Raw genomic sequence first — 21906 nt, 5'->3', positions numbered from 1 at the left:
TGCAGGTACTGGAGTACAAAAACTGAATACATGCACAGTCAAGTGCAAATCTGTCAAAAAGTTCCTTAATACAGTGAATTGTTGAAAAATGTAAGATGACTGAAATAAAAATGTTAATTCTTACCCTGAATTTGTTCACGTAATCAAAAAAGAGTCAACTCTCAGGCAAGGCAAAGCTTATCATTACTATTTACTTTAAATACCATATTCAGCATGGACACTATCCAATCACATTACATTACAGAGTTTACTCCCACCACTTATCACCTTTGGACACCTTGAAATGTTTTGACAATGTTTATATAATGCACTTTCGTGTTTAATATTACTATTTGACTTTGTTTTCCCGAGTGGATCATTACGGTTTTGCCATACTGCTCCACTTTATTGAACTTTATTACTAATTTATTTTTTACTTTTAAGTTATTACAATTGGAAGAGACATGACCGAGGGATAGGAAAGTGAAAGATGTAGACAAGAGAAGTTGAAAAAAAGAAGAGGGACCGTGAGGAAAGACACTAAAAATCTGCTAGATCACCTGCTGGAAAAAGGAAAACAAGCATCCTGGCAGAAGTAACAGAAAATGATTTATTCTTGGTCAGAACCAATGACTAGTAAATGGTCATCTGTGGAACAAACAACTTCTTCATTGAGATCAAGGAGTCGACTTGCAGTCAAATCTCTGGAGGGGGATTTTAAGTCACATTAGTCATCAACACCCTCCAGTCATATCAAATGATAGTCTTGCAAACATGTTACAGAGCATTAATGCACATTCAGGTCTCACAGTGCTATTTGACTGGAAATTACTGCGTTAAGTCTTTTATCTTTTCACATCTCTTTTGTCTTCCACAATTTAAACACATCATCAAAAGACCGATATTAGTTGTGTTGTACACTGTAACAATATTTCCAGTTGTCATTGTGATGTTGTAGTTACACCTTTATCTACAGGTTATGTTTTTTTGGTTTTCCATATAATTCAAAAAGTCAGCATTTTGTTGATTACTGAACTTTGTACTTAACAGTTGAGTCAACATGAAGGCCTATCAAAATATTTGCATGTCGTTACCTCACTCTCTGCTTGGGTAAGTATTACACAGTTTAGTGTCACCACATGAATGGACTGTAACGATGCTCTCAATAACTATAACTTTAAAAATAAAAATTCTAAAATATAATAATAATAATAAAAATAAATATAGCATAAAACCACCAGTCCCTTTTTTTTTTATTAAACATTAAAATGTTGTATAACTCATACTGGTCAGCTAGCATAGAAACATGGAAGCACTTTGACATTCTAGTATTAAACGTCTAAATGAAATTATGTTAAATTTCTCCCCACACCTTTTAAATACAGCACATAATAAAAAAAAATAAAAACAGTTATTATTTTTAAAATGTAGAAAATTGTCTAAATGACAAATAAATAATAAAATGAAAAGAAAGGTTTTAAATGGTTTTATTGTATTTCAATAATCATTACATACAGCTTTTTCTTTCTTCAGCAGGTACAATGACAATCCATCAATTGCTTATGGTAGGAAAAAAAATTAGGAGCTGAAAACATTTCCAGACATCTATCACAATGTGCAGGTTGTATACATGTTTATCTGATTTTGCTTTTATATTGTCTGTATTTATCTTACAAAGTATTTTCAGTCCTCTATCCTAAAGTCTCATCATGCAGTCACAGAAAAACTTAAAATGAGCTGTGTGGGAATTCAGTTATAGATAGATAGATAGATAGATAGATGATGAGTGATTAGTAAGTGACAGATGAGTTTTGGTTCATATGATCATGTGTAAAAGTTGAATGTTATGAACCTAATCAAGTTTAGATCCATACACTTCAACTTCACACAGACTAAGGAACTCTTCTCGGGCCGGGATGACAATGTTCACATAGCGGCCGTCCATTCCATTGCATGTGAAATTAGCAACAGCACCTCCCGCGATGTTTGTGATCACTGCACACCTGGCAGATGAAACAAAAAGGTTAGCAAGTTTTGTATTTTAAAAAATGTCTTAAATTAAAAAACACACAGGGATTTTGAGAGCTATATACACTTTTCAGTTCAGGTTTGTTGGAGGACTACACATGCATGTTTTTGTGTTTTGTTTTGGGTAGTTTCTACATTTGGGTAGAGCTAAAATAGTAAAACAAGTCTACACCACCATTCTCATCATGGCAATTAAAATTATATTATAAAAGGAATTTCTGCCATTTGTGAGACTGAACGGCTTTTCTGTTGTTTCCACAAAGTCTGTGAAACTGGCATCGGTACTGGGAGCAACTTGCCAGGTGTTTTTACAGATTTTAACAGACTTCAAAAGTCAACAGTCTTTAAACTACCTGGGGTTGTTGTTGCCATTGTTGTCAAGGGAATCTCCAATGCGAATCTCAGCTCCGTTGAGCCGTTCGGGGTTGGAGTCAATGTTGACAATTTTAACAGAAAACACTTTATGGGTTTTGCGCAAATTAAGACGCCACCAGGGGCTGATGTTGTTGTTTGTGTGAGTGCAGGAGCCCTCTTCCCACTTGCTGTTACGATTTCCATCGATGGCATTGTATGCAAATCCAAATCCATACAACGATGACTGTGTGGCTTTTCCTTCAAGTGCAAGATTGTCTCCTGCAAAAGGAATAAATTGATAAAAATAACTGTCAACATCTGCATGTGTTTGCTGTTAACAGTTACAGTTAGTCTTGAAGAAATGCATGCCATTTGATTGACTTTTTCAATGTATTATTTCTTTTCTGTTCCAAGGTTAAGTATTTGAGATCAATTCCCAATGATCAGGTGATCCCCTATAATAGCACTTGGTAATGGTGAAAGGAAGAACTTCTTTTTAACAGGACCTCCAGCAGAACTAGACTGCAGTGCAGGTGCAGTGATTTGCTCTTTTTGGTGTGGTGAGCACCAAAACACAAAAAAGAACAGCATATAGAGACTATGATTAATAAAGAGGACAAAGCACTAACTGTGTTAGAGATAATATCAAAGTCACACGCTGAGCATGCATGTTTTCATACTACCTGATAGGGAAAAATATGCCAACAGTGGGAGTTTCAGACAAGCGAGGGAATGAGACTCCCTGTCGTTTGGGTTTCACAAGGAGGTCGAGCAAAATGCAGTAATTTGCAAAACATGCTGTAAAAACTTTTGCCGCAAAAGGCTGTAGTACCATGAATTTATTCCACCAGCTGAAAAGTCATCCACTACAAAAAGGCTGTTTTAAACTCCGCATGTCAACGTCTCCCCACACCCAAGAAAACATGAACCAGCTGTGATACCTGTGGCTGTTCTTGGTCAGTCGTTTTATAGTCACTATCTAGACTTTTGTTTCTGTAATTTGAGGTGATCACATTTTTGAAAATAAGATTTGTTTTTGAGGTTATTTAAGCATATGGTGATGTTTTATTTTCCTCATATCTCCTAGCCCAAATCCCCAGCAGCCTGAGTGTAGACCAGCTTGATACCTGGGTTTCATACCCCAGGGCTCTTTCTATTTTACCTTTGTAATGTCAAGGAAGATGTGATTTCGTGAGGACCCAAACGCAGAACACAGAGAGACAAAACTATAACAATTTATAACTATAACTATAACGGTTTATTAAGGAAGATGATAAGAACAGGTACTGAAGCAGATAACAAAAATAGAAAAGAAAAACTGGCTGTGGAAAACTAAACTGGGAAAACTGAAAAGTACAAGAAAACCCAAAATAAACCTCTCGGAGAATGTAACCCAACTTACAAATACTCCAAAACTGAAATAAGCCCACACTTGGAGATGAAAGTGCTCTAAGATGTGATGGGGTCTGATCATTCCAGACTTCGTTCGTGAGAAGATTGTTAATTCAATCTTGAATTTAACAGGAAACCAATGATGAGAAGTTAATATAGAAAAATATCATCTCTCTTTTGAGTCCCTTTTTGAGTACTAGTGTTTTGGATCAACTGAAGACTCTTCAGGGATCTTTTAGAACAATTTGATAATAAGTAATTGGAATACTAAAAAGTATGGACTGGTTTTCAACATCTTTCTGAGACTAAATGTTTCTAATTTTACCAATACTGTGCAGATGACAGAACGTAGTCTTACATATTTGTTTAATATGCACATTTATGAACATATCCTGGTCAAAAATGACTTAAATATACATCAGTGTTACTGGAGGCAAAAGTAATACAGTCCACAGTAAGCACCTGGTTAGGCAACATGTTTATAAACTTCCGGCCGAGAACAATATTACAGATCATTCAGCGCAGTATGTCTATTGGATATAACTTAACAAATTCATTTTGTTTTCTGGGTTCTAGATAAATAAAATTGGGTGTCATCTGCATAGCAGTGAAAATGTATGTTATCTATGCCAACAATATTACCTAAGACAATTTTTTCTTTCTTAAACTAATAAGACTAGCATCACTGGGATTCCTACGAATTTGGCTGTAAGGCTGCATACTGTCCATCTTTATGTAATAGCTCATATTCTTACCAGTTGGAGAACGGTATCCATAGACTTCCACTTCACAGAGTGTGAGAATCTTTCTTGAACCAGGCAGAGTCAATATAACATAGCGCCCCTCTGCTCGATCAGTGAAAGTCACACTGAAGGATATGCCAGCACCAACTTCAGAAATTTCACCAACCCTAACAAAAAGTGTGTGAGAGAGAAATATAGGATATATAGCTTTAGTGTCCTTGTGTGTAGCTTACCAGGGTAACATATTAGAACATGTGATTGTCAGTAATACAGTTGGTTCCATAAGTTGTTGGACATTTTGTAGGTTTTTAAATCAAATGATATGCAGCTTTCAGCTTTGGTTCAAGGGATTTAAGATTAAAATTACATCGTTGTTTAGGAATTACATCTGTCTTAATACATATATTATCACAGGCTAAAAATTTATTGGACAAACTAACATAATTTTAAAAGTAAGGATTGTTTTTAACCCCTTACAATGAACAACTGCTTGACGTCTACAACCCATGGACATCAACAAGTGCTGTTTAGTTGCTTGAGATGTTCTGCTAGGCCTTTACTGCAGCTACCTTCAGTTGCTGCTTGTTTCTGGGTCTATCTGCCTTCAGTTTTTCACTGTCCATTTGGACAGTGTCCAGTAAGTTTTACAGTATTTAGCTGAATCTGACGAGTTCTGCAGTTCTGTACCCTGTATGCCTCAAGATTCATCCAGCTGCTTCAAATGGCAGTAACATCTTCAAACACTCTCAGTCATACACTGCCTATACCATCAGATTGCCTCCAGTATATTTTCAGATAATATGGTTTTCGGTCTTATATTTAAAATTACTACAAAAAGCCTCAGGGAGTCTCGGGGAACAGGCCTAACCTGGCCATAAAACTGCCTGCCAAGCTTTAACTTATGAGACTTTGAAAATGTGTGTTTAAAAATCGTTATAATTCATATACACTTATTCCCTTAAATTAAATCTGGAAGTTTTAACTTCATTGACATATCAATTAGCTGTTTTAAATCAATTCCAAAATTGGTTTGACTGACACAAAAATTGTGTCAATCCAACAAATTGTGGGCCAAACTTTAGAGCAAATCAGACTTTATACTGCTCAGATGTATTTTTAAGTAGTGGTATATCTGTAGCAAGCAGCCGGAAGTTATAGAGCAAAAATGATGGCAAATGAAGTAACAGATGTTGAGCCTTCAAAACTGTTAACTGTCCGCTTTCAGACTATCAATATTTGATTTAACTATAACCACATGTCCAGAGATATAAACCCTTTTCTCAAAACTGACAAACAAAGGAACAACCTCTACTGCTATCACTGATCCAGTTTGAAAGACAGCGGTAAGCCAAGATCGCTAACACCAAGAGAAACAGAAAAAGGCTAAATAAAAGATAAAAAATCTCTCTGTATAAATTGATTGTATTTTTTTCTTTATTTGTACTAACTTTGGGTTTCCTAAACCTTCGTTGTTCAAAGAGTTGCCTATGTGGATCTTTAGCCCGTTGAGCCTTTCATGACAGCAGTCTCCTCTGTTGGTGATGGTGACAGAAGTGATGATGTAGGACTGAAGCAGGTCCACTCTCCACCAGGGACGGTTCTGTGCACTAGTGAGTGTGCACGATCCCGCCCTGAAGTCAGAGTTACGGTTTCCATCAATTGCATTGTGGGCAGCTGAGAGGACGTGGTCCTCAGAGATCGACTGGGCTGCTGTACCACGCAAGGCCACATTTTCTGTGAATTAGGGAGTCACAGAAATAAGATAAAATAATAGGAAAGACATTCAAACAGACAGCAAAACTGCCCAAGCATCTAAGTTGTTGCACATGAGTTATGAGGTATTTATTTATGTGACCTAATTTCTACTGGAATTAATAAAGTATTATAATTATTTCCTTTCTGAGTTAGCTTATGCAAGACAGGTTTGTTTTGTAGTATGACCTTCAGAAAGGTCAGTCTAGCTTTTACAGCAGGACAACATAAACCACAAACTTTTATGCAGAACACAATTCTAAAAACCAAAATATACTGTATATGAATTACTTATAGGCACTTGCTGCCAGAGTTGTGAAAGTCCAAAACTAGTCGTCTTGGAGAAAATAACACCAATACTTTAAGCAGTCCAGACAGTCAAATTATAAAGATACATTATTTGATATTATAATGTATTTTGAACAAGCATGTCAGTATAATTATTTTACAAGACTCCTACAAGCAGACCACTCTGAATGTGTCAGTAAATAATATTCTGTTTTTCTCTACGCATGCAGTTAGTTTGTTGATTTGCAAAGTTTTCAGTTGAGTCGTTTGCAATAGCGTAACCCTTCTGTGGATTAAATCTGCATGTAGTCTGATTTCTCATAGTTTCCATAGATTTCTGATTTCATTTTTCACTCCTGTATCAGAATGCATAAATTCCTTTCCCATTGCCTGTCTTTTTTACTGGCGATTAAAAACATACAGAAAATACCTGTACTTTGTACTTTGCTATATTATAGAAATAAACTGTCTGCACCAGCATTTTTCACACATTAGTAGATCATCTGCACAACTTTCCAATCTCATAGGTGATTTTTTGTTTGTCATTAAGGCCTCATGTTAATTAGCATTATGTAAATCTTTGAATTATGTGATAACCCCCCACTTAAGCATTTGTGGATTTTTAAATCAGGAGTATTATCTCTTGGCAGCAGGCATTTTCATAGCTACTGAGGCAAGGACTGTTGCTAAAGGACATTTTGTATGATGCTGATACGCCATTTTTAACATTTAAGACATTACTCTCATGTCACACTTACGATAAGTGGAAGTCGAACTCGTTCTTAAGAGGAGCAGCAGAAGGAAAACACTTGTTTTCATTATTCTGGTTAAGAAAGATGATATCTGTTGAGAACAAACAATATTTAGTCCTTTCTAGTTCCTAGTTATTAGTTATTACTGTAAGTATATTCCATTAGGACTCTTTCTTCAGAAATAAGCTAAGTCTATCTCTTTTTTCCCTGTGGAATCTGGTCAGTGAGAGTCAAAGGCTTTAAAACAATATTTTTCCAGGTTTCTTCCTTAAATGGTGGGAAGCAATATGCACAATTTGTAGACTCTGAAGAAATACTAGAAGTAAAGTCTCTAGCAGACACCATTTATTTGTTAAATCAGGTTGCCATTCAATGTTTTCTTTTCAAAGAAAAAAAATAAGTTGCTATACAGATGGGGATTTATACTGGAAAGTGATCTTACAATTGAGTTCCTCTTTTTGTCTGTAACAGATGGTCATTTCTAACTGTGCTTTTCATAAATAAAAGAAAGAAAAGTGTTACCTGAGGATCCGGACAAAGCAGTTGCCTTTTTCCTGAAACAAAAGCTGCTATTTCTGTTTGTTTTTATCAATGCATCTCATCTCTCAGCTGAATCACACCAAACCAAACATTAAAATTGATCTCATATTCCTCTTCAACTCTGTCTATTCACGACCCAGTGGTTTGTTCCCAGGCATCTGTGTTCCACTTCCAGTCATGACCTAACTTTCTAACACAGTAATGCAGATTTTTTTTATTTTTTTTTTTTACTGATTATTTTGCAACATCCTTGTTCTTGTACTTGCGTCACACACTGTTGTTCAAAAGTTCGGGATCGCCTCGAGCTTTCAGAAAATTGATAAAGGTTCCAGGGCACCAATAACTGTTTCTGTTTTTCTACATAATGAAAACATTTTCCATTGAAACAATGAAATAATGCTCAAAAATGTTCACTCAATAGAGGGGTCTGTGCCTGAGGTTATTTTACAAAAAAAAATCTAAACACACATATTTTCCATGACAGGATCCAGAGCATGTTTTGCAATTTCAATGAGGAAAATCTACAGGATTTATGGACTTCATGTGCCAGTTACTGGTAGACTTTGTTGCCCCTCTCATGTGTACTGACATCATTGATTCCAGTATTGGGCCCAGTATATTTGGAGTTGTACATGTGCTAGGCTTTGGCAACAGCAACAGTGTTTTTAATGAAAATGTGTGGATGTGGTTCTAGAGTGGGAATTAGAAATTATAGAAGAGAGCCATCAATGATCAAAGTTCAGACTGAACTTAAATCAGATAAAAGTAGTTAAATATGTTAAGCAGCTGATAATGCAGCTTAAGCACAAATATGCAGAAGTACCAGAAAAGCCACAAACTTCTAGTGAAAAGTAAAAATGCCTAGCTGCACATTTTCACTTGCCCGGGTGTTTCAACATGACATATACTGTGACTTCTCCATTTTCCCAACTGAAACACATAAGCCAACAAATCTGCAGCAACTGTATGATGTTATTGTTTCAGTCATTTTCTTCTCCACCACACTCCCCTGCCACATGTGACAGGTTTTCTACTTCACTAAATTTATGAACCACCTCTGACGTCTTCCTCTTTTCCTCCTGCCTGGCAGGTTGAACATCCATTGCCCATTGCCCCGCTATCCTTCCTCTTCCTCGTGCAGTACATCATCATATTCTTACCCTACGTCCACAAAAACTTCTGTGTGTGTTAAAGTTGTTTAAAAAGTCCACTGTCCATCTCCATACCTCCATACCTCTACAGTTATGTCATCTATCCATCATATCAGCCAGCTCTTTCCATCTTCCTGTATAAAGTCTCTATTGTCACACCCACACTCCTACCTTTCCTTCTCACTCACTTTCTGCAAAACCATCTTCCATCGTTCTTCTTACTTTTGTCTTTTGTCTTTGGTCAACACTACCAAGTTTCCACTGCAACTCTGTTGGCCAACAGCACCGGATGTGGTGGTTGTTAACCTGAGCCCAGTATGGTAATCTCATTCTTGATGATCCGCATTGAAATTTCAGCATAAAAAAAGGGGTCATGCTCAAGACTAAAGCTGATAAAATTAGACAGTACAACAAGAATTTTAAAATAATGTAATTTTTGCAGTGATTAAATTCAGACTTTTCTTGGAGCAGAGATTGTTACAGCATATGAAATGCTTATGATGAAACAAACAAAAAATCCAACAAAAAGCAACAGCAGTGAGAATTGAGAAGTCGAAAAATCAAAAGTACTGTAATTACACACTAATGTCACGTACTAGAATATCACATTGTTTTACTTGAATCAACAGTCAGTAGACACAAACAACAAACATGTTTTACATAGAATCAAAGTAATTATTTTACTGTAACAGTTCTAATCTAGCATACATTTTTTCTTCTAAGTTTCCAAATACTTTAATAATGTATGATCCATAAGTGACTAATCAATGTTCTATTTATTAATCTACTGTTTTGATCTATGCAAGATGCAATAAATACCCAATTAAACGTCTGCAGTGTGCAAGCTTTGTGTTTGTTTTTCTCTTTTCTTAATCCAGCCTAGAGCCGTACACTTCGACCTCACACAGACTCAGGAACTCTTCTCTGTCGGGAATGACAATATTAACATAGCGGCCTTCCGTTCCATTGCATGTGAACTTAGCAACAACATCTCCAGCGATGCTTGTGATCACAGCACACCTATCAGAGGAAACAGAAATTTAATTTGTTAATCCCAGTCAGGACAAATTATTTGTCCGTGGTGTTCTGGCTCACTGAACTCCACGGATGTCCTTTGAAGACTAACAAATCACATCACATCTCTACCCCAATGTATGCCATGTACACATGGCACAAGCTGCTTGTCAGTGACACATCACAGGGAGGTGAATCGCTGTCTGAATGCTGAATTAATGCTGTCTGTTAGTGCTGTGCAAAGTAATCTTCATATAGAGTGGCACTGTTTGTGGTCCAAAAAATGTATATTCCTGACAGTCATAGTTTATAAGAATCAAACATTCCCATGCAATTTATTAGGAAATGAATGCGGGTCATTTTTGACCCACTTATGCATCTAGGGGTTAAGAAAATAAGTGCATGAATTACTTTTGTCAGCAATAAGACTGCAGTAGCTGTAAGATGTGTTGAAATGCAGCACGGGCATAGCTAAAACGGGCTACCTGGAGTTGTTGTTCCCGTTGTTGTGAAGGGAATCGCCAATGCGGATCTCGGCTCCATTGAGTCGTTCTGGAAGAGAATCTTGATTTACTATATTAATAGAAAACACTTTACGTGTTTTGAGCAGATCAAGTCGCCACCAAGGGCTCATTGATTTCTGTGTGAGAGTGCAGGAGGCATCTTCCCATTTGCTGTTACGATTTCCATCTATGGCATTAAATGCGTTGCCAAATGCATACAGTGAGGATTGTGTGGCTTTTCCTTGGAGTGCAAGATTCTCCTCTGAAAAAAGAACAAAAGAGTAACTGTGATGTTTGTTGCGTGTAGCAAATTGTGATAATGCGAAAAGTTGATTTTTTTTTTTTCAGTTTCAAGTGAAAAAAAAAGTGATATTAACTCTTATCAACCTAAGATTTTGAGTTTATACCACAGCTTGCTGATATATTAATTACTGTCCACATTAAATGATATAATAGCTCATATTCTCACCAGTTGGACTAGGGTATCCATAGACTTCCACTTCGCAGAGTGTGAGGATCCTTCGTGAACCGGTCACAGTCAAAGTTACATACCGTCCCTCCACACGATTGGTAAAAGTCAGATCGAAGGATTTGCCCAAGCGAATTCGAGAAATTCTACCAACCCTAACAGAAAATGTGAGAGTTAAATAGTTTACAGCAGCAGAGGTCAGAACATTTAATTTTCAGCATGGTAATACAACAAATCCAGGTCTGCTCAAAAGTATATTGGATTTTTTTACCCCGTAAATCAAGTTGGGATGTATTTTTATAGTATTATTTGTGCCTTTAACTATCTGTAACAGACATTTTCCATATATATACATATTCATATACAAAAAAACCCTATAAATATAAAGATTGCTGGTTTTTGTTTGCTTGTCATTTTGTGTTGTTGGCTATAAATAAGCAGACTATCTTCTTATATCTTTAAAAGAAAAACCCCAAATAACCAAATATTGCAGAGATAAGATGAGAAAAATGCCGAGGAAAGAGTAAAAGAAAAACAAAAGAATCAAAATATTGCTGATAATTACGTATTTGTTTATATTTACATTGGGTTATCTAAACCGTCATTGACCAAAGAGTTGCCAATGTGGATCTCCAGCCCGTTGAGCCTTTCATGACAGCAGTCTCCTCTGTTAGTGACGGTGATGGAAGTGATGACGTAGGACTGAAGCAGGTCCACTTTCCACCAGGGATTTGTCTGTTCATTAGTGTGTGTGCACGACCCCGCCATAAAGTCAGAATTGCGGTTTCCATCGATTGCATTAAGTGCAGATGCCCTAGCATGCGGGTAACAGGTTGACTGAGTTGCTTTACCACGTGTAGCCAGATTTTCTGTGAATTAGACCGTTACAATGTATAAAAAAGATCAAATGAAAACAACAACAAAAACAAAACGTTCCACTGCTATCACAGTTTTTTGTAATTGTTACCTCAGGCTAATTGGCTCTTGCACTCAATCTGGCAGAAAATAGTTTTTTAGTAGTTAAGTTTCAGCAAAGTAAAAAGCATCATTGAAACAAGCAAGTGTAAATTAAGTGAGTAAGACAACGCTGCAATCAGAATGTGCTCCACAGTCTCCCTGATGGTGTTGTATGTTGACATTGGAGACTGGTGACAGTTAACAGTATCTGATACATGATGAGAACATGTTGGCCAGGCCTCGTCGCAGCCCCTCCATTTATCTACTCTCTGAAACAACCTGTCTGAGCTCCTCTTCATTTAGAGCCACCCTCATTTTAAGGTCGTTCTTCTGGTTGGTTGGCTGAATGTCAGGCGGGTGAAGCTGTGTATCTGAGATGACTAGAAATTAATGTCCACACTTTTTGGCATTTTAAATACCAAAAAGATAATAGGATTGTTGGGGAAGGGGCAGTAGGTGGGCTTAGAAAGAATAAAATACAGTTTATACAAAAAGCATTTCTGGGCTTTGGGGGGCATTTTAGTTCTAAGACTACTATGTTGTGCACCATGAAGTTCGTGGTTTGTTTGCTTTTTTATGAAGAGGACTTGGCTTTGTGGGTGTATCGGGGCGGGGTGGGGGGTGGGGGTGCAGACTATCCCAGCTACCATAGGGTGAGAGGCAAGGTACACCATTGACAGGTTGCCAGCCTGTCACATGGCTAAGAAACAGAGACAGACAACAATTATGGGCAATTTAGAATCACCAATTAACTTAACCCCACAAACTGCATTCCACAGATGGATGGATGGATGTCATTACACAAAATCATAACTGACACACATCTCACACTGACTCTAACATCACACTTACGATAAGTAGAAGCCAAAGTCGTCCTCAGGAGGAGCAGCAAAATGAAAACACTCCGTTTCATCATTCTGGTTTCAAAAGAAACAGAAAATAAACTGTTAGGTATTTTATGTTTTCAACACCAGTTAAGAGAAGCTTTTGTGCAAAAACACACGTGAAAATCTTTGAATAAAACAACCTAAATAGCATTTTTCTGTGAGCACTGCTACTACTAAATATCTTTGCATGCTCCAATCCCCATTGGATGGTTGAAAGCTGCCAAAAAAATATGCTGACGTGAATAAACTGTCGATTTAAGCATCGATTCTTTTTTAAGTAGATTGGCCTCTAAAAGCAATTGACAACAAAAAAAGTTTAACCAGAAATTCAAAATAGAAAAAGAAAAGTTCACAGCTGTAAATTGACGATGTAACAGTGTACATTCTATATTCAGACTGTGAGAAAAGAGAAAGCTGCACACGGAGGTTTATGTCAAGAAAAGTTTGTATCAAGATTTTATTTTTTCAAGAAATAAAAAGTCTTACCTGAAGATCCGAACAAAGCAGATACTGTTTCCCCTGGGACTGTCAGTGAATCAGAAAAGCTGCTACTGATGATATTTCTTTTATCTTTTGTTTTTTGTATGCATTTCTGCCTTTACCTCAGCAGAAAATATATCATATTCCTTCTCAACACTGTCCAATTACTTCCCACTGGTTTGTGCCCCATGCACATCAGTTTCACTTCCATACTTGTGAATTATATTTCCAGCCAGCGTGCCAGAACACAGATGTTTTCCTGGTTATTTTGCAATATCCTGTTTGCAGTTATTACTCAAGATTTAATCATGCACTATTGCTCAAAAGTGTAGGATTACTTTGAATTGTTTTTGGAAGATAAGCACATTTTCTTTTCAGTTCTTTTTTGTTTGTTTGTTTAACCTTAAATTGATTAAAAAATGAATGTTGTAAGTGAACAATATTGATTAATATAATCTTTTCTCATATATCACCTTATTTTTTATTCAAATGGGCTTGAAGAGGTCCGTTTTTAGCATGCTGAAGAAAAATCTATAAACCAGATTAAAATAACTGAATGAAATGAAAAAACTGAGTAATTACTTGAATCAACTCTTATCTCCTGAACAGACAGATTATGCACCCTAACAAAAAGTATTTGTTGTATGCTCCCTAAAATGACACACGTTTCTTTTTTGACAGTGTGGAGTTCACCTTTCCTGGGTTTCAAAGCAAGTTACTTGATGTACAGACAGATCGGAGCTGTGGTGTCTCTCATGATGAAGAGAAAGCTGAGCAAGAAGGTGAAAGTGTTTTGTGGCTAGTTTAATTCTAACCTCACCTGGGACTATCAACTTTGCATAGTGACCAAAAGAACAAGATACAAGCTGTAGAAAGGAACTTTTTCTGAAATCCTAAACCCATCTACCATCGATGCTGCCTTAACGTGTGTAGTGTTACCAAATATGAACAAATCAAGTAAAACTGCTCAGTGGTACTTTTTTACTTGCCTGGGTGTTAATATACAATATTAACAAATTACATATACTCAGTGACTTCTGTATCTTGGTGTCTGAAAACAGATAAACAGCTTGTGATTTAGTGATACTATTATATTTATATATATGTGTGTGTGTGTGTCTGATCTCAGCCAGGTGATACACATTATGAACATCATATAATCACATCATATCAATTTGACAGTGACATAGTTACATCTATTGTGCATTCAGTAATTTCACCAAAAATCAAAACAACTACAGAAACAATTCAAATGACAGCTATCCTACAGCAGTGATGTAGTTAACAAAGTTATTCTCTTAAACGGAGGCGTACTAGTTCCTAAGACTAAATATGTACTTAGTCTTTACAGAGACGAATATTAAATGTATCTATATTTTTTGCAGAATAGAAAAAAAATTATTAACAAAATAAATTCACTTGTGATATTGTTTATTCATACCAAATTTATTAAAAGATGGGATCAAATGTTTAGTTGTCAAGAAAAATTGGAAAGTCATTTTTCTTATACTTTTTTTTTCAGATGACTGTAAATTCTACAGTTCAGTCAGAACTGAGACGTCCTTTCATCAGTTCTCCTTTTCTCTGACAGAAAAAACCATGATTCATTTCAGTGAAGTTTCCACAGTTCACAAGTTCAGTAAAGACATTCTTAACAAATACATACATTGTGACATTATTATTGCGACATGTGACAATAAATGCATCATAAGCAGGCTGATGTTTGTTTTTCATTGTTGTCACAAAGTGCTGTTTTAACTAAAGAGTAATGGGAACATTTTTTAATATACAGTGTTATCTGTGTATATGTGCTAAGTAGTACTATTAAAGCTGATGTGTTTGCAGGACTCTTTGGTAAAATGTTACAATCACTGAACACTTATACTGTATCGTGGATAACAAAGCAGTTCAAATTGTGGCTTTTTTAATTAGATGCAATTGTTTTTCATGATTATATTAAAGCTGTGATTTGTTTTGTTTGTTTAAGAGAGAAATTTAGCTGCTTTAGCATTAATCTAGTCTCGAGCCATACACTTCAACCTCACACAGACTTAGGAACTCATTTCTCTTAGGAATGACAATATTAATGTAACGGCCCTCTGTCCCATTGCACTTGAAAACAGCAACAGCACCTCCTGCAATACCTGTGATCACGGCACACCTGGCAGAAGAAACAGAACATGATCTAGTTAATTCTGATCAGAACACTTGTTTTGTTCATGGAATTTAACAACTCAACTCTCAGCCTCAGTTTCAAATATAACATTCATAATGGGCCCTAAAAGTTCACATCAAGTCACTGAGTCAAATCTCAGGCATGTCAGATAAACACACACACAATGAATGTACACTCAGAGTGTTTGCCATAGTTAATGCACACTCAGATCCAACTCTTCCATTTGACTCTGACTTGAATTATTTCAATTACTTCTGCATACACTATTACAATTTCATTAATTGAAACATTGACCATCACCATGCCTATATGCTGTTAAAATGAAAACTAGATGATGTTTTTATTATTTTTTCTTGTAAATTCATGACTACAACCTGACAAAATATCAGTTTTTCTTGTAAATCTGTATTGTGTGAGTTTTTTTCCCCCAGTCTTTAATTTCTCACTTTAATCTCTATGAAAACCTGAATTATGCCGTAGCCTCACTGTTGATTATGTGAGGCTAAATGCTAACATCTATACAATATTAAACTCACCATGACAATTATAATCATGACTAGTTATGACTTTCGACCTGATTACCCACTTGCCTCAGCATATTAGTATGCTTCCAATTATAACCTGATAAAAAGTAAAAAGCAAGGGTGGGGAGGTGTCACCATTTCATTCAGTTTGTCTTGTCTGCATCACCAATTATCACTAATTATGAACGAGCAGAAATGAATTTCTTATGTGGAAATTCTGACACTACTTCAGCTTTAAAGAAGAAAGGGATGGGCGATGCAAACTCTGTTTGCCAGGAACCAAGCTGCTCTCAACAGGTTAGTTAGTTCATAGACTGCAGGCTGTTAGACTTGATGGATAGCATTAACAACCTGCTAGCTGCAAATAATAAGTCTAACCTCAGTCTAACTTCAGCTAACGCCAGCTAACAATGTTAGCTTGGTGGCGAACAGCCTTCAGTATTAGCAATAAATCACAGAGCAATAGGATATTCATATAGTTGTAAAAAGCATGACAATATATTAAGTAATCCAAAATATTCAGAATACAATACTCACACTGAGTAACTTGCAGGATAAGTTACGGAATACATCACAAATTACATTTTGGGGTATGTATTCTGTAATCTGTAGTGGAATACATTTTAAAAGTAACCTTCCCAACACTGACTGCTGTGACCAATAAAGGGAGCAGTCGAAAGAAGAAGAGTATAAGCTGTTAAGACATGCCATGATGAATGGTAAATGGTAAATGGCCTGTATTTGTATAGCACTTTTCTAGTCCCTAAGGACCCCAAAGCGCTTTACACAACCTGTCATCCACCCATTCACGCACACATTCACACACTGGTGATGGCAAGCTACAATGTAGCCACAGCCACCCTGGGGCGCACTGACAGAGGCGAGGCTGCCGGACACTGGCGCCACCGGGCCCTCTGACCACCACCAGTAGGCAACGGGTGAAGTGTCTTGCCCAAGGACACAACGACCGAGACTGTCCAAGCCGGGGCTCGAACCGGCAACCTTCCGATTACAAGGCGAACTCCCAACTCTGTTGAGTTGGGAAATGTGAAGTACCTGGGATTATTGTTGCCATCGTTTTCAAGAGATTCTCCAATGCGGATTTCAGCTCCATCGAGTCGTTCTGGTTGAGAATCTTGATTTACGATACTAACAGAAAACACTTTATGTGTTTTGAGCAAATCAAGCCGCCACCACGGACTCATTGATTTTTTTGTGAGAGTGCAGGAGGCCTCTTCCCATTTGCTGTTACGATTTCCATCTATGGCATTATATGCAATGCCAAATGAATATCTTGACGACTGTGTGGCTTTTCCTTGGAGTGCAAGATTCTCATCTGCAAAAAGGACAAATTTTAAAAAGTATGATGTTTGTCATGTTTGTTAAGTCACTTGAAGCGCTGCAGTACATGTGCAACAATTAAAGATTTTTTCCCCAATTTTGTAGCTTGCATTAATATATATTGATTAAACCTTTATTGCAGCAGCACCGCTTATCAGCCTGAAACTTTGTGGTTTATACCACAGCTTGTAGGTAAGGCTACATGCAGTCCACATTTATTCACAGTGTCATGAAAAAGTATTTGGCCTCTTCCAGATTTCTTAGATTACTTAAATATTCCAGATCAAAAGATAATCCGAGACAATACAAAATGCAATTTTTAAAAAGTTATTTAATTTATTAAAGTGATAACCCTAACCAAACCAAACTGGGGTTACATAAAGGGTTGTAACCCTAATTGGGTTACAAAATAATTTGTAAGGCAACGAAACTCCTTCAAACCCTGGTTCATCATCCACAAACAGAGAAAACCTGGAACAGTGAACCATCAAATTACTCTAGGAGCTCATCGCAGATTCATCCAGGAGGTCACAAAAGATCTAAACAAAACAGCTACAGAACTGCAGGCCTCACTTACTTCAGCTAAGGTCAGTGTTCAACAACAAGAAAGAGACTGGGCAAAAATGGCATCCATGGGAGACTTCAGAGGTGAAAACCACACCTGACTAAACAAAACACAAAAGTTCATCTAACGTTTGCCAAAAAAATATCTTGATAATCCCCAAGACTTGCTGTAATTGATGGAGCCATAAATTCTGCTTTCGTCCAGAAAATCCTGAAGAAGAATGCCTGGACATCAATGCCATGAAGCTCAAGCACAATTGGGTAATGCTACAGAACAATGATTTGAAACACACCACCACCACCACAAGTCCAGAAAACAATGGAAGGTTTTTGAGTGGCCTAGTCTAAACTTAAATCAGTTTGAGATGCTTTGCAAAATGACCTTCAACATGCCCCTCATGCTCGAAAACCCTAGAGTAGGCAAAAGTTCGTCATATCCAGTTATCCCAAAATGCTTGATTGCTGTTCTTGGTAATCTTTGTCCAGTATTAAAATTTGTTTGCTGATCTGAAACATTTAAGTGTGACCAATACACAAAACACCTCTAAGAAATCAGGAAGGGGGCAAATACTTTTCCATAGCATTATATGTAATGGCACAAATTCTCACCAGTTGGAGCAGGGTATCCATAGACTTCAACTTCGCAGAGTGTGAGGATCCTACCTGAACCAGGCAGGGTCAATGTTACATAACGTCCCTCCACCCGATTGGTGAAAGTCAATTTGGATTCACCTGTACGACCTTCAGAAATTGTACCAACCCTTACAGAAAGTGTGAGAAAGAAACACAGAGTTTACCACAGCAGCAGATTTCAGAACATTTTATGGTCAGCGTGATAATAATGCAGCAAGATATTGTAGTACTATATAAATTTAGTTGGGATGCATTTTTACAGTAGTTAAATCATTGCAGGTGCTATAATTAAATTGTTTGTTGTAGTATTATGTAGCATGCCAATGGTCCGAGTATGGACAGCTAACAAAGTCAGCCCTGCAGCAACCAATCCTGCTACCAGTGATTACTTTAGAAAGGCAGAAGTAAACACCACAATACTTTTTTATGCTTACAAATGTAAAAATGCAAAAATTAAAGAAAAAAGAATCATTGTATAGCTGATGATTTGTTTCTCCTTTCTATTTACACACTTTGGGTTTTCTAAACCTTCATTGTTCAAAGAGTTGCCTATGTGGATCTCCAGCCCACTGAGTCTGTGCTGACAGCAGTCTCCTCTGTTGAAGATGGTGACAGATGTGATTATGTAGGACTGAAGCAGGTCCACTCTCCACCAGGGGTTCGTCTGCTCGTTAGTGTGTGTGCAAGACCCAACCGAAAATTCAGAATTACGATTTCCATCAATCGCGTTGTGGGCAGCTGACACGGGGTTATCAGTTAAACGGGTTGATTGAGTTGCTTTACCACGCAGGGCCACATTTTCTGCAAATCAGAGATGTACAATGAATATAAAATATACAATGCATAATAAAATATCAGTACATAATAAAATACAAACAAAGAGAGTTTTTGAAATGGAGAGTATTGCACATTAAAAAATAGCTTTCCATAAGCCACTAAATAAAAGAGGTTGTGAATGCAAGTTGTTGCTTTGATTATGCTTCATAAAGTCACTTCTTCTAGGAGACTGTAATTTATTCTGCAATAAGAAAAGTTCAGTCCAGGAAAGCAGAAAAACAATCTTTCAATTTTCCCTGCAACCCACAGCTCCAAAAATCCAAATTTATATTACAAAATCTAGAGGCATCTAGTGTTACAGCTGCAGGGTTGCCCTACACTAGTTAACTAGCAATTTCCTTTTGTTCAAGTCCAAGTTTATTTATATAGCACTTTTAAAACAACATCTATTGACCAAAGTACTGTACAATAGTCAAAGCAGAAGACATAAAATAGGATAAAGTTAGAAGGGAATAGAATCACAGACATATAAGACAATAAAAACAGTAGTAACAGACGCATACTGATTTAAAGCCAGAGACTAAAAATGGGTCTTCAGATGGGTTTTTAAAGTATCCAGGGTTGGGGAGGTCCTGATATGAAAGGCAACGTGTTCGACAATTTAGGAGCAGTCACCGGAAATGTCCGGTCTCCTCTGTGTTTTAATCTGGATCTTGGGACAACTAGTAGCATTTGGTCTGCAGACCTTAAAGATCTTGTGGGAGTATACCAGGTTAGAAGATCAGAGAGATATGTAAGAGCTACTCCATGCAGCGTCTTAAAAACAAGTGTTTAAATCGTAAAAATAGTTCAAAAACTAAATGGTAACCAATGTAATGATGCAAGTATGGGAGATATGTGATCTCGCTTATACGTTCCAGTTAAGAGCTGTGTTTTGGACGAGTTACAGTCGGCCAAATGATAACGAGGTACACCAGAGTAGACGTTGAAGTGGATTATCTGCTTCGATCTCATCTTATTCCTAACATCCTCCTCTCATGCAATTCTCTGCATGTCCTCCATCACTGGATCCATGAATCCTCTCTGTAGTTCTCCTCAGTTCCTCTGGCCTGGCAGCTCAATTCAGACTTTCTCTAACATATTTATTAACCCTCTTCTGCCTACGTTCACCTGCTTCACCTTTCCTTTCACTCTAGCTGCTATCCGTGTTGATTTTAAAATTCTTTTACTCACTTGTAAAATTTTAAATAATATGGCACCTAGCTATTTAACAGAACTTCTCCAGTTGTATAACCCAAAAAAGCATTTTTTTTTTTTTTTTACTAAATCAGGGGGTGTTTTTATTTTTATGATATCTCACACACTTACGATAAGTGGAAACCGAGCTTATTCCTAGGAGGAGTAGCAGAAGGAAAGCATTCAGTTTCATCATTCTGTTGAATTTAAGAAAGATGGGAATTTTATTAGTAAACAATATTTTATTGCAAATTTAATTTATTACTGGTTCCCGTGTCAAAGTATTTAAGCCCCACCTTTAAGGTGAAATAGTTAGGATCAAAGTTATTGTAGGAAAAGAAACTTTGTGAAAGAAAAAAACACAAATGTGCACTGGTGTTTTGTTGGTCAGAAGTGAAATGCAGTGTGGTAGACACTTTAAAGACACTGGGAAAAATGTTAATGTGACCAAAACCACTACAAACTATATGCCTGTACATCACCCATTCACTTAAAGCAGCAAGCACTGATCTCACCATGAAAACATTGGAATTCTCTATAAATTAAAAAAGTGGCTTTCAAGCTTCAATAGGATCTTTCCTTGAACAGGATTACTACTCTTCAAATCTTAAGTTATGAATTAGTTTATGTATATATTTTTACATTACAGTTGTTTTGTTGTGAGCCTGAATTGAAAAAAAAAAATCATAAATTATACACTGAAACTACTACTAAGTTTAAAGATACAAAAAAAGAGCTTTGAGCAAAAAAAAGAAAACAAATTCTATATTTAAACTGAAAATAGAGAAACATAATAAAGATAATCAGTTTCAAGAAAAGAAATGAAATGTGTTACTTGAGTATCCAGACTGAGCAGATGCTTCTTCCTGGAAATTGATGATTCAGTGAAAGAGAAGCGCAACTACTGATGTTGTTTCTGTGTGTGTTTTATATGTATATGCAGCTCCGCCTCTGCTGAACAACAACTAACCAATCATCAGAAACCACATTCATATTCTCCTCAAAACTATCCAGTTACTTCCTACTGGTTTGTGCCCATGCACATTTGTTTCACTTCCTCACTTGTGAATTACATTTTCAAGAATTAGTAAAGCAGTTCTCCACAGCACTGATGTTTTTTCTGGTTATTTGGCAATATCCTCCTACTTATTACTCAAGATGTAATCAGATGTTTACAAAATATAATTTTGCTTCAAAGTTTGGGGCCATTTTGAAATGTCCTTGTATCTGAAAGATAAGTGGACTGATAATTTTACATCAAATTGATCAAAAGCTCTATAACAGTACAGTACCCGCACAGTACAGAGATGGTCGGAGGAGAGCGAGGAGGCTCTTAAGGATTGTTTTGAGTCGACTGTGTGGGAGG

At 36.8% G+C, this 21906-nt stretch overlaps 2 protein-coding genes across 2 annotated transcripts; both read right to left on the bottom strand.

Annotated features, from left to right (window-relative positions):
* Window positions 1-1502: 1502 nt before the first annotated feature.
* LOC308405641 (uncharacterized protein) lies at window positions 1503-7972 on the bottom strand. The gene is made up of 6 exons (XM_080896342.1): window positions 7811-7972; window positions 7295-7379; window positions 5945-6230; window positions 4509-4663; window positions 2361-2640; window positions 1503-1982 (listed from the first exon to the last, which is right to left on the bottom strand). Exons 2-6 carry the CDS (start codon window positions 7353-7355, stop codon window positions 1832-1834), a joined length of 933 nt encoding a protein of 310 aa, XP_080752468.1. The 5' UTR covers window positions 7356-7379; window positions 7811-7972; the 3' UTR covers window positions 1503-1831.
* Window positions 7973-9424: 1452 nt separating this feature from the next.
* LOC308406056 (uncharacterized protein) lies at window positions 9425-21431 on the bottom strand. The gene is made up of 12 exons (XM_080896858.1): window positions 21376-21431; window positions 20673-20737; window positions 19040-19328; window positions 18504-18655; window positions 17046-17325; window positions 15309-15450; window positions 13192-13205; window positions 12775-12839; window positions 11549-11834; window positions 10966-11120; window positions 10479-10758; window positions 9425-9999 (listed from the first exon to the last, which is right to left on the bottom strand). Exons 2-12 carry the CDS (start codon window positions 20734-20736, stop codon window positions 9849-9851), a joined length of 1878 nt encoding a protein of 625 aa, XP_080752984.1. The 5' UTR covers window position 20737; window positions 21376-21431; the 3' UTR covers window positions 9425-9848.
* Between the last annotated feature and the right edge of the window lie 475 nt (window positions 21432-21906).

The sequence above is a fragment of the Rhamphochromis sp. 'chilingali' genome, assembly GCF_963969265.1.
Source record: "Rhamphochromis sp. 'chilingali' genome assembly, chromosome: 11".
Lineage (NCBI taxonomy): Eukaryota > Metazoa > Chordata > Actinopteri > Cichliformes > Cichlidae > Rhamphochromis > Rhamphochromis sp. 'chilingali'.
The sequence above is the reverse complement of the archived record's forward strand: the minus strand, read 5'-3'. Positions and strand labels throughout refer to the sequence as shown.